The 12,710-nt window shown below is 37.2% G+C and overlaps 2 protein-coding genes across 3 annotated transcripts; both read right to left on the bottom strand.

Moving 5' to 3' along the window:
* Positions 1-1,612: 1,612 nt before the first annotated feature.
* Positions 1,613-6,503, bottom strand: LOC129803008 (chromatin assembly factor 1 subunit A-A). Of its 2 annotated transcripts, none has more exons than XM_055849293.1 (4): positions 6,279-6,503; positions 6,124-6,214; positions 5,100-6,012; positions 1,613-2,608 (listed from the first exon to the last, which is right to left on the bottom strand). In XM_055849293.1, the coding sequence occupies exons 1-4, from the start codon at positions 6,357-6,359 to the stop codon at positions 1,735-1,737; spliced, it is 1,959 nt and encodes a 652-aa protein (XP_055705268.1). In that variant the 5' UTR covers positions 6,360-6,503; the 3' UTR covers positions 1,613-1,734. The 2 variants fall into 2 exon arrangements, with proteins under 2 accessions (XP_055705268.1, XP_055705267.1); XM_055849292.1 differs by having other exon boundaries at positions 1,613-2,641; positions 6,279-6,495.
* A 2,033-nt stretch (positions 6,504-8,536) lies between these two features.
* LOC129803001 (nucleolar complex protein 2 homolog) lies at positions 8,537-11,027 on the bottom strand. Its single transcript, XM_055849284.1, is given in 3 exon segments — positions 8,537-9,356; positions 9,359-10,812; positions 10,942-11,027. Coding segments are annotated over 3 exon segments (2,229 nt in total). The 5' UTR covers positions 10,950-11,027; the 3' UTR covers positions 8,537-8,589.
* Between the last annotated feature and the right edge of the window lie 1,683 nt (positions 11,028-12,710).

The following is a 12,710-nucleotide window of genomic DNA, read 5'->3' as shown; positions in this document are numbered from 1 at the left end:
TTTTATTTTTTACTGACCAAATTTGACTTTTTACTGACCAAATTAAATTTTTTACCGATTTTTTTTAAGATTTAACTGACCATATTTAATTTTTCACTGTCCATATTTTATTTTTAACTGACCACATTTGATTTTTTACTGACCAAATTTAATTTTTTACTGCCCAAATTTTATTTTTTACTGACCAAATTTGATTTTTTACTTACCAAAATATACGCTGATAAAATTTGATTTTTTACTGACCATATTTTATTTTTTACTGACCAAATTTGACTTTTTACTGACCAAATTAAATTTTTTACCGATTTGTTTTTAAGATTTTACAGACCATATTTAATTTTTTGCTGTCCATATTTTATTTTTAACTGACCACATTTGATTTTTTACTGACCAAATTCAATTTTTTAATGACTAAATTTTATTTTTTACTGACCAAAAAGTCGCAGCCCTGGCTATACCACAGTGACCACAGTTGTTTCGGCTCCAAACAGCTGAAAAGCCGAAGCTAAAGGAAGAGAATAATCCGAATCCCGTAAGATTATTCACTTGCTCTGGTGAGAACTTTCTAGGGAATTTCCACGGCCTCTAGTAACGGCTCTTTCGAGCCACCGGGCTTAAGGCAGTAATGCCGCCTTGTGTAGGCTACCCCCGGGGTAGCCTCGAAAGAGTTTTAATTAACCAAGGTTAGAAATAAATTTCCAACCTTGCAGTCCGGCAAATGAATGCCTCTAGGGAAAAATTCCTCCAGAAATATTCTCAAATCCTGCCCTAGGTCTTAAGGCTTCTTGAAAAGAAGCCGCCGTTACCTGGCAGTACGAATCCAATTGGCCGCTAGTAATCCTTAGGCAATAGGATGCCGCTGGTCTTGGGCCAAAAGGGAGATGCGATTTCTCTGGAACAAGCACTCCCGTGCTGCTGGAAGTGAAACTCAGGAATCTCTATCGCAATCTGATTTATTTTACAAAAATTAACCCTATTTATACAAAATCATTTTTGCCCCACCTAATTACTAAGGTGAACTCCGTGAACCCACAATGCGTCATTGCAAAAAACTATTCGTCTCTAATTGAAATGACAGGACATTCCTAGTAGTAAAGGTATCTAAAAATAGTGTAGTAGTATTTAGTTAATTTTGCTCTAAATAAAGCGAAAATCCATTCATATTCACAAATTTTAATTTGTTAATTTCTCAGTAAAATTAAAAGTGTACCTTTTCTACTTTCACTGTTTGTCTCCAATTAGAAACTTTCCCTTGTCTCCATTTGGATTAATATGTTTCCAATAGAAGCATTTTACACTCGCGTATTTTTCTTGTATTTAAGAACTAAACAGTAAAATTCTAGAAGAGTCAAGGAGCAAATTTTATGTAATTCTCTTCAGAAAAAATATAAACTTAATGTGTTGAATCTTCTGTCAAAATTAAAGCGTTTGAAAATGGTTTTGAATTAGGACACTTACCCTATTAGTGTTTTCGGCAGCCAAAATGTATAAATCAATATCGTTTAATGAATTTCCTGTTCTGATGACTGAAAGAAACCAATTTCACAAGGCGCTGTAGACTTCCATAGAAACCATAGACTCATAGAAAAAAATATGGTAGAATTTAAACTTATTTGATTACTCAGTACGTTTTATTATTATTTTTCCTTCAAAACTACAAAATGCTTAATAGAACGGCTGAATATGAAACAAAATAAGAAATGGAATAGAAATTGTTGAATAAGCAAAATCATCCTACTTGGGAATTTCGGAGAATCTTGGTGGAGTCTTCCAGACGACAGAAGAATTGCGATGAAGATACCTCGGATCAATATCCGGGAAGATTTCACTGAGATCTGGCGTCATAGGCCTGGCTAAGAAAAGTCCATTGAGCAACTTAGCATCGATAGTCTCCTGGATAGTCATCAATTCTTTACGGCGTGGCTTCTGACTCCACAAAGGCGGTGCCGGACGTTTATCCGAACTCTTGCCCTCATCATCGGTCGAATCATCTGAATACAGCATATCGAATCCATATTTGGAAGCCTTTCTCTTAGCTTCAGCTCGCAACTTCTGTTGCTGCTGCTTCTGCAATTCTTCCAATCTGGACTTCTGTTCCTGCTCCAAAATCTGTTTGGCTTTCAGGGCCTTAATTCGATCCTGTCGCAACTTCTCTTCACGCTCCTGCTGCTCCTGTATCATTCGCCTGTGTTTCTCCTCCTTCTCCCTTTCCTTTGCCTCCCTGATCATCTGAGCCTGCTTATGACGCTCCTCGCGCTTCTTACGCTTCTCCTCAGCTAGCAATTGAAGCGCATTGAGACCTCTCTTTGTATCCTCAGCACTGGCAGATCGTGTATTAGCCTTCGTGGCAGACATCGCCTGTCCACCCTTGGACGACTTCTTCTTTGTGCCATTGATAAGATGCGCCAACTTGGACGTTGATGCCGACTTCTCAATCAACTTGGGACCATGATTTGGAGTTCCAAGTGTCCTGCTTCTGCGCTCGGACTCCAAAGCCTTACCACGTAGCCCCGATGAGGGCCCCGTGGCAATTGGGAGTGCCGAAGCAGCAGCCGCATGACGCTCAAATGCCTCAACCTTGGTCTTTAGCGGACTCTGGACGCAAGGACTGCAAGAGAGATTGGTTTTAAGCTCATGCGAGCTGACATTGACAAGTTAGCTTCTAGTTCAAGCACTCCACGAATTTTTCTTGGACATTTATTTTGAGTTTCAACCGCTTAATATCCATTAAACGTGAGAAAAATATAAATTTATTTTTCAAATAAATTTAATTATCGGTTCAGCTGGTTCAAATCGGTTTAGACTTCTTCAGAATGTCAAGATCATCCAAACGAACTTAATTTTCTCATTTTGAGCTCACCTCATTCATGATGATCCTAACAAACTTTCCGGAAATACCTTATAGGGCTAAAATCTGTTCAGATTCTAAGGTAAGAATTAATTTAAAGTCGAATGACATAGTCGAATGTTAAATTAAAGATCAGAATCCGGATTGTAATCCTCGGATTTTCTCAAAGTGCTCCGATCGAGCTGAATATCACAGGGTAGATGTTTTGAACATCCCTGATGCCGAAAATCATAAGCCGGCAATTTTGGGTCCGTAGTGTCCGTAGTACGCAATATCTCTAGTTTGGAAAGAGATATCTTCATAATTTTTTTTTTTAAATTATCTACTCACGCGTACGACGATTTCTGTGCTAATTAGTTTTTTTTTTGAAAAACCGGTTAAAAATCACGTTTTGTAGTTTACCTCGAAATCTAAGCATCCGATTTTGAAAATTTTATGTTTATGTTGTAGCCCAGAAAATTTAGACCAATTTAAAAACAAAAATTTAAAACATTCGTCGAGCAGTTCTCGAGATATTTCACTTTAAAGATTTCAATTTTAAGAATATTTGCTAATAGCGTCAGGCGGGAAAAAAAGCGGCAGAAGCGGCGTCGGAAAAGCTTTTCTCATATCGCTCCTTGGAAATTTCAATCTGACATTTTTCAGGAGACAGCATGAAAGATTCAACTTTGTATAAATAATTTTTAAGTATGTTAATAAAAACAATTTAATTCTTTTCTATTTGTATGAGCATTATTATAAACATCGAAACATACATATTTTTACCTTTCAAAATAAGTTTTTTTATGAGTTAGCTCTTTATCATTCTAAATGATGCGCAAATTTTCATGAAATTAGAATGACAAAATCAACTTGCTTGAGTTAGTCCCTTGTGTCACAAAAATTTGAGCAATAAAATTTTGTGCCCCTTGACTTCAAACAAAACCACACAAGCAATCATAAAGAGTAAAATTTTGAAAAACTTTTCTAATAACGAAATTTATTGTCTCATATCATCTGAAATTTTATTAAATTCTCTGTCTGAGTGCATTAAAACCTCAAAATCGCCAAAGAGTTGGCCCCTTGTAATTTCCAAGGAGCGATATATATCGCTCCTTGGAAATTACACGAATTTTTCGCGGATCTTAGTAAAAGACGCGAATTCTTTCCCGGATTTTCGCAGGGCGCGAGATTTTTCGCAGATTTTCGTGGCGCGTATATTTTTTAGCGGATTTTCGCGAGGCGCGTATTTTTCACAGATTCTTGCGTGACGCGTTTTTTTCGCGAATTTTCACGGGGCGTCGTGTATTTTTCGCGGATTTTCGCGGGTCGTGAATTCTTTCGCTAATTTTCGCAGGGCGCGAATTATTTTGCGGATTTTCACGGGGTGCGAGTTTTTCGCAGATTTTCGTGGCGCGTATATTTTTTCGCGGGTCGTGTTTTTACGGATTCTCGCGGGGCGCGAATTAATTCGTGGATTTTCGCGAGGCGCGTATTTTTCACAGATTCTTGCGCTATTTAAAAATTGCGCAATCAGTCGCGAATTTTTTCGCAGATTTTCGCGGGGCGCAAATTTTTCGCGGGTTGCAGATTTTGTCGGAGCGCGTATTTCGCATTATTACGAAATTAGCATTATTTATGTATAAATATCATTCGAGTTTGCCACAATCCAAATTTGCAATGAAGGAATCGCAGCTCTATAACGTACAACCTGATCTAGGCTTATCACTGGCTCTTTACTGAAGTTAAAAAAAAATCAGGCACAGAATATATCCGGGAACTTCTTAAATAACCGAACCTTTACGTTTTTGAAGTTACAATTTCATTCAATTGAAAATTAAATAAATTTTTTATCTTGACTCAGAAGAATCCTGTAAACGAGTGATTTTTTACTACACAAATTAATGGCTTGACTTTTTAAGGTTAGGTCTCACAAAACCTAGCTTTGGGAAACAAAATGGAGAAAAGTCGACACTCCCTTTAAATTACACTGAGAAAAAAACGGGAGTGCGATTAATTTTTTTTCCTAACAAATTTAACACTTTTTGGGTGTAAAAATATATCAACATTTTTTAATGTTAATTTTACATCTTTTGAGGGTAAAATCAACATGAAAAAGGGTAACTTTAACCCCCAATATACCTAAAAAGGGTAAAATTAACATTTCCGGAATGTTATTTTAACTTTTTCGGATTTCTTTCAGTGTATGGTTCCATTATGAGTCAAAAAATTTGATAAAATGAGATTTTTGAGATTTTAAAATTGTACTTACTTGAAAAGTTCATGAGGATTTGTTTTCTTCTTCAGCAGAAGCGCTTTTGCTGATGAATTCGTGGTTTTCTTCACGACTTCCTGCTCCTTAGGCAATTCAAATGAATTATCTTCTGTCATGATGCTATTCCTTGCACCCTCTCCAGAAGCATTTTCAGTCTCCTTGGGCAAATCAAAAGTTGCATCCATGCCAGTTGACTTTGGCTCATCTTCTGCCGTTCTAATCACCTTCGTGACATTGGGATTGTCTGCATTGGCCATGGGCTCTTGACCAGTGAGGGCATCCTCATAAGTGGATTCCCCAGACAATTTTTTCGAACTCCGAGCACTTGATGTCTCAGGCACTTCAAGGAGTCTCTCTGTTTTCTTGCTAGATCTCTCCTTCTTTATCCGGGACTCCCGAACCGGACGCTCAATTGACACATTTGCCGTGGAGGCATTTTTCTTTTTGCGTCCCCGACGGCCTTTTGGTGCCGGAAGTGGTGGCGGAGGCATCTTTTCTGACTCTCCATCAGACATAACTTCAACAATTTCGGCTTCTTTCGGTGCCACCACTTCAATTTCTCCATCTTCAGACTCCTTGCTAGTTCTCTCAGGTGCCTTTGTGTCTGGCTCTGGCTCTGGGGCCTTCTGGACTACCTGTTCCTGCTTGTTCTTTTTCTTCGTGCGCACTTCGCGCTTTATCTCATGAACATCTAGCAGTTCCTCCTTGACCTTAACCATGAACTCGTCAGACAAAGGCTGACGCATCTTTGAGCCTAGATCTGGTTCTTTGAGATTTTTACTGGCATTTATTTTGGCCGTTCTTACTGGCCTTATAGATTGACTTGGAATACTTTCAGTCTCCTCCTGGTTATGCTTCTTCTTCGACGTATTTGCCTCAGGAAGGCTGTTTGACAGCTCATTTTCTTTATCTTTACACCAAGAAATAAATTTTTAACTCAATCACTATAGCTGGGACTTTTTCAATCAGGAACGAGCTAGTAAGCCAAGCGTCTCTTTCAGCCCTGAAAATACCCACTTACCTTGATCATCCTGGTGAATTCTCTTCTTCTTCGCCTGAACTTGGGATGGAATGTTAGTCAGGAACTTCTTCTTCATGCTCTCAATGATATTCTGCAGGAAAAATCAGGTGAAATTACTTGAAATGACAAAAATTCTTAGAAACATTCTCACTTACCGCTATTTCTTCCTTTCGCTTCTTATTGTGTTCCTCTACCAGCAATATCATGCTATTCACATTCCTTTCAATCTCTTCCATCACTGGTTGACAATTTTTTGATATTTTTTCACGGGAAAATTCTATAATTTTGTTTTTTTTTTCCTACGGAAACAAAAAACGGCGGCTTGTGGTTTGATTTGCACAAAAGTGACAGCAAATCAGTGATGCCAACACTTCGGTGACAGATTTTCCTCCTAAATGCTCAAATCTCCCAAAAATCTCCTAAATTTCAAATGTTTGAATTTTTTAATATTCACCGGAGTATTGCTTTGTCAAAATAATTATTGCGTGCGTACTTAATATCCTAATTCTCTTGCTCTTGTGATTGTTTTTCACGAAAATTTGTTGTTTCACTGCTGAAAATGTGAGAAAAATGTTTGTGGAAGTTCCTTTGATATAGTATTCAATGATTTTTGTGAAAAATATCCCAAAAATGCAAAAGAAGAGTTTTTCTGGAGATGTCATTCTGGTGGAATCCCCAGCTTTGCAGTCAGGAACATTTCCACATATTTTTTTCCTTTGATTTTTTGACTTTCCCATACTATTTTCACTTTGTTGTTTTTCTTTTTACATGTTTCATTGACGTTTTTTTTTGCATCTCTGTTGACTTCTGGAATACGCGAATATAACCTGAAAACTTTGTCTTTACTTTCATGAATATTGCGTGATCGTGATATTGGCAGTTTGCTGTGGATAAAAATGGTTTTTTTCGCGTTAATCTCAAAAACATTTTCAATAGAAGAAAAAAAGTGAGAGGAAATGTTCCTTTCTGCAAAGCTCCGGTGGATTCCACCAGGAATGAAATCACCAGAAAAACACTCTTCTTTTACATTTTAGGGATATTTTCCACGAAAATTTACTAAATATTATCCCAGTGAAACAACAAAGTTTCATGAAAAATAATCTCGAATCGTGATGTTTTCCTTCAAAAATTACTGTTGAATATTGTTCCAATGTGTAGCGAGTAATTTCTTTCAATTTTTTTTAATGAAAATTACCTTTAATTGAATTGATTCTGGAAAGAAGCCTACCATACAAATTTACTTCAAAAACCCATCTTTTTATCAAAAATTCATACAAATGTGAATGCAAGGTTTTTGAAGCACACATCTTGATGCTAATTTTTGATAGAAATTTCTCATGTGTAGACAGCTTTGTGAACACCAAATGTTGAAACGTAGAAAAATATTATTAATAGTTAGCAACATTTGTATAAAAATGCTAAGTTTTAGCACTTGGTGTACGCTGAGAGGGCTGAGTGTTACAGTTTCGCAAATTTGTGAATTTATGAGACAAATATCATCCAAATAATGAATAATTTTAGGGGTGAACGTGAAAATACGTGGGTAACTACGAGGGGTGAACGTGAATTGCAAAAATGTTTTTTTTTAATATAACTGCCGTTTGAATTAAAAAATATCCCGATCAAAAAAAACTAAATTATAAGCAAGAGTTACTGTATTTCATTCTTAAAAGAAATGAATTGCTTAGAGTTTACATCTAGATTACACTATAAAGACTTATTACTTTTGACCATGTATTTTAATAAAACGTGAAAAATATAAATCATAAATATTTTGAAATGATTACTTTTACTGAATTTGTATAAAATTTATGAAAATAATAAAATTTGTTTTGTCAAGTTTCAGGTGCAAATTACAAATATGATAATTTGGAAAAGCCATCGACTTTTATTAAAAATAATAATAATAAAAATAGGGATAAACATTCGAACCATTTAACTATCCTCCTATTCCGTATTCTGATAAACAAACAAAAATTATTTTGTTTTCCATCCAACAGAAAAAAAATTGCATGTGAAAATTATTAAGGATAGCAATCCGTCAAAAATGTTTGAAGAAAAGAAAAACACTCTACACATTGGGAGCAATTTTCATCAAAAATTGCATTTTTGACAGAATTTTGACGTTTCTGCCTACACCATTGCAGCCAATTTCCTTCAAAAAAGCAATTTTTGACGAAAATTGTTCTCAATGTGTAGACACCTTAAAACTTCTTCAAAAATAGGAATTATTCTTTAAAACATTTTTGAAGTATTTCTTGATGAACTCAGTTCCAATGTGTAGACATTTTTGTCTTAAATGCCCACTCGAATCTCCTAAATCTAGGAAAAATCTCCTTGAGTTGGCAGCACTGCAGCAAATCACGAAAGCGGCCGAAAATTTCGATCGCAGCGCCATGAGAAAAAAGCTAGGTTATGTTTGCCGGGGGAGTTCCGGTATTTATTTTACATGATTTTTTAGGTATTTTATGTCAACCAATCAGCAATATCGAGGTCTTCTACAATGTCCAGAGGGCCAGCTGTTGTGGTTTCCTCATCTTCTGCAGAAATCTCCGTTTTGATGGGTTTTTTGTCTTTGACACGTTTGGCCTTTTTGGGCAGAGGTTTCTCTAATTCCAGTTCCTCCTCTTCGCTGTCCGACGGTAGAAGATCTACTGGACCTTCGGTCGGGGGTTTGTCTTGCTGTGGATTTCTCCTCTTGAGCGCGGGAAGGTGGAAATCTGAAATTTCGTCGGTTTTATTTGCTTCCCGGCGTTGCTTGAGCTCAGTTGTCTTCAGCCAATTTGTGTAGAAAGTGAGTAGGGGAGTTCCTTTATTTTGCATTTGGGTCTCCCAACTGTGGATCAGAGCAGAATCCCGGAGGGAGAACGTGATCTTCTTCCTCTCTTCCTCAATCACGCGGAAATTGTCTTGGATGAGATCCAGCAGTTGCTTGAGCTTCCTACTCGTACTGGCCACACGGCAGGTTTTGATGTACTGCTTCAGGAGGATTATTGTAGGCACAACGAGGTCAGGGAAGGTCAGACTGTAGGATTCCGCAGCGAGGTATTCAAGGGCTGTGGAGAAAATGTGTTCAGTGACTTGGTTCCGGAAGGATAGTTCTTCGAGTTGTGGCTTGGTCACACGAAGGATGCAGGTGAAAGGCATGGCTTTGAGGGAGAGTTGGGTGTGTTTCTTGTTGAATGTATTGGACTGGAGGACTTCTAGGATGAATGGAAGGACAGGCATGAGATACGCGTGGATTTGGTGAGCTTTGTGAGGATCTGGATGCAATGGAAGCGCAGTGGGAACCACTGGGCTGTTGGGATGAGCTTAATGACGCCCTGGATGACAGTCACAAGAGGATAGATGAGAGCCTGAAGGAGACTGGAAGCTGTAGCTCCCAGAACGTCTCCCCAGAGCTTCAGGGCATTGATGTACTGCCAATTGTAGACAGCTTGGTAGCTCTGCTTCTGCTTCAGCGTCACAGCATTCCGGAGATGGATTGCCAGCTGTCGGATGTAGAGAAAAGCATGCTGATACGATACCTCAAGATCCAGCGTGAACATCTCAGCCAGAGATCTCCTCATGAAGTTGATTCCCGGGAGACTCGTCGGGGAGACAAATCGTGAGTTCCGGACGTACGACAAATACATCACCTTGAGCACTGTACTGAGAAACTGTCCCTGCTGAGCTCTGGTCAGCTTCAGGATGCACAGAAAAGCCAGAACCCGGACAGTTTCTTCAGCAGAAGAAGCCCAAAGGGCCACCAATCTCTTCAGCACGGGCTTCGAAGCTCCACTAACTCCCACCACAATTGGCACCATTTGATGCAGGTGCTTCAGGAGGATGGTCAGGATGTCCGGAGATGAAACATTCTCCAGAATATTCGTGAGATCTGTTACGTAGGATCTCATGGGATTCCGCATTTTTGCCCATTTCTTCAATTTATGCACATCCTTCACATTCTTCCTTCCCACAATTCCCAGGAATCTCCAAACAGCCGACCGAAGATGCAGAACGCACACCTGAATAACCCCATTAAACACTCCACTGCCTTTAACACGATACCCGGACGTGGACTTGGCATCCGGAGAAATGCTCCTCAGAGCAGAATTAAAAGCCTGACAAAGCTTCCGGATAGTTTCAGCAGAAACTTTCTCCTCCTGGATATCCCTCTCAAAACCCTTTAGCATTTTCAGTGTTATCACTCCTTCTTCCTCTTCATATTTCTCTTCCTCCTGACCATCTTCAAAGTCACTCTCATCACTTGCCACTTCGAATTTTTCCTTCTTCAAAATATCCCCAGATTCCTCCTCAGATTCCCCCCCTTCCTCAGCATCCCCAATGTCATCTGCATTGAAATTCAGTAGCTCCTTGTCATTCTCCTGGAGATACTTGTAGAATTCCGGATCAATTTCCTTCAACTTCTTCATCGACTCTATATCATTCTCCACACTCTCTGCATCCGAAGATTCAGCTTCCTCCTTCACAACTGTCTTCTGCACTTTCTTCCTCATTTTCTTCACTTTCTTACCTTTCTCCTGGACGCTTTCTTCAACCACTTGAGCTTCCGAAGCTTCATCATCTGACGATTTATCCATAGTCTGCAAGAAACTGTCCATGTCCATCTTAGCTAGTGGCTTCTTTGCCTTCTTTGACATCTTCTTCAGCTTCAGCTTTCCCATTTTCACACGAGTCTTGGCTTTCCTGCAAAGAAAATCACCAATTTTTTAGGTTAGAATAGTAAACAAGCGATTTCCACCATAATTTCGAGGATTCCACAGATAAATTTCAACAGGAAATATTCCCAATGATATTCACAGAATTCTTACTTACATTTTCATTCAATTCAATTAATATTTCTTGGAGAAAAGCACAGAAATAAAAAAGAGCACCGCAGTGAAAATCGTGAAAACAAACAAACACGTGAGTACTAAAACTCAACATGAAACGTGAGTGAAACATGAAACATGGAAAGAGGCTTCAAGGCAAGTTTGCAAACAATAAATTTCAAGTGAAATTTTTCATGATTTTTTTTTTTGAAATAATAAAAAAATAAATTGAAAAAAGTGTTTTATTAATTTGAAGCCTTCCGTCCAGTATTTTTTTATATTTAAGGGGTTGTGTGGGTCAAAAATGACAAACAGGAGCATACTTTCTCTATTTTTATTCAACATAATATAAAATTTATTTAATTCAAGTACATAGGCATAGGGGAAGTGGGCACCTTGGAAATTGGGATTTTTCTCCTATTTTAAAATGGAACTGAGCCATATTATAATGCAATTTAGCTTCTGAATCTGTTTGTACAGCTAAATTATGTGATGATATGGCTCAAATTTATTTAAAAATAGGTGAAAAATACCAATTTCAAAGGTGCCCCACTTTCGAAGGTGCCCCACTTCCCCCTATAAAAGTACAACATTTTAACAATATTTTATAAAAATTAGAATTTCAAAATTTTAAAATTCAGGCTGTGGGACTTGATTTTCTGAGACCTGTTTGAAAAAAACGCTGGTGGACAAGATTTCTTAGAGTAGGTTCATCTGACATACCAAAACTAAATATTTACTGTTTACTGATAAGTTAAACGAGTTAAACTATTCCTTGAACAAAGGATTTTTGAAGAAAAAAATTATATATGCATTTTTGAAATAATTTCATACAAAAAAAAACATTTTGACGCATTTTACACCACGTTCCGTCTTATAGATTAAGTTGTGATCAAGTAAACATAAAATACTTCGTTCAAGGACTGGTTTATCTCATTAGCTAACAGGAAATATTTCGTTTTTCGATTTCAGATAAATCAATTCCCAAAAGAAAAGTGTTTAAAAAAAATCCAAAAAACAGGTCTTAATGGTTGAAGTTTTAAAATTTTCAAAACATAAGAGTTTGAATTACTTAAATATATATTTATTTTATTTTGCAGAAAAAAGAAATGGAGAAAAATTATATATTTTTTAGTCTTCTTGACCCAGGTAACCCCTTAATTAAAAGTTATTTAATCTGGTTTTAATAGAAAAAAGCAAAAAAATCGTTTCACAAACGTATAATCGAATTTATTAGACATTTAAACACTTCTTGTTGTAATATACAGTAGACTCCTCCTAATTCGGCTCTTTTAAGATCGGGCTACTTTATAATTCGGGCGGCAGTTAAATTCGAAAAAAGTTTGTTGACATCGATGTCATTTTTCAATGATTATATCAAATGAAGCAAAACGCGACACACATTTTAATGTTGTTTTGATAAAAGAATTTGCCTTTAAGCCTTTGAATTATGCTTCATGAGGCAGCTCATTCTCATTTTTACTAACAAAAGTTTCTGCGTCTTTTTGTTTCATTGTGTAAGTTTTAAGCTTCTTGATTTTTGCGATGCAATTTTTGGATTTCTTAATGGGTTTTGTTGCAATTAAAATTTTTGTGACTCTCACGGCGTTATCACATTTGCACATTAAAATTTTAATGTGATTCACATTAATTTTCGCTTGTGAGCGTCCAAATATGTTATTTCTGTCTTTAAGTCACTTAATATTTGGGGTTTTTCTATTTATTGATAAAAAAGTGGACTTGGCCTGCAAAAATAAGTTTAAATTTACCTAA

The sequence above is a fragment of the Phlebotomus papatasi genome, chromosome 2 (assembly GCF_024763615.1).
Source record: "Phlebotomus papatasi isolate M1 chromosome 2, Ppap_2.1, whole genome shotgun sequence".
Taxonomy (NCBI): domain Eukaryota; kingdom Metazoa; phylum Arthropoda; class Insecta; order Diptera; family Psychodidae; genus Phlebotomus; species Phlebotomus papatasi.
This window is presented reverse-complemented; position numbering and strand designations above follow the sequence as displayed.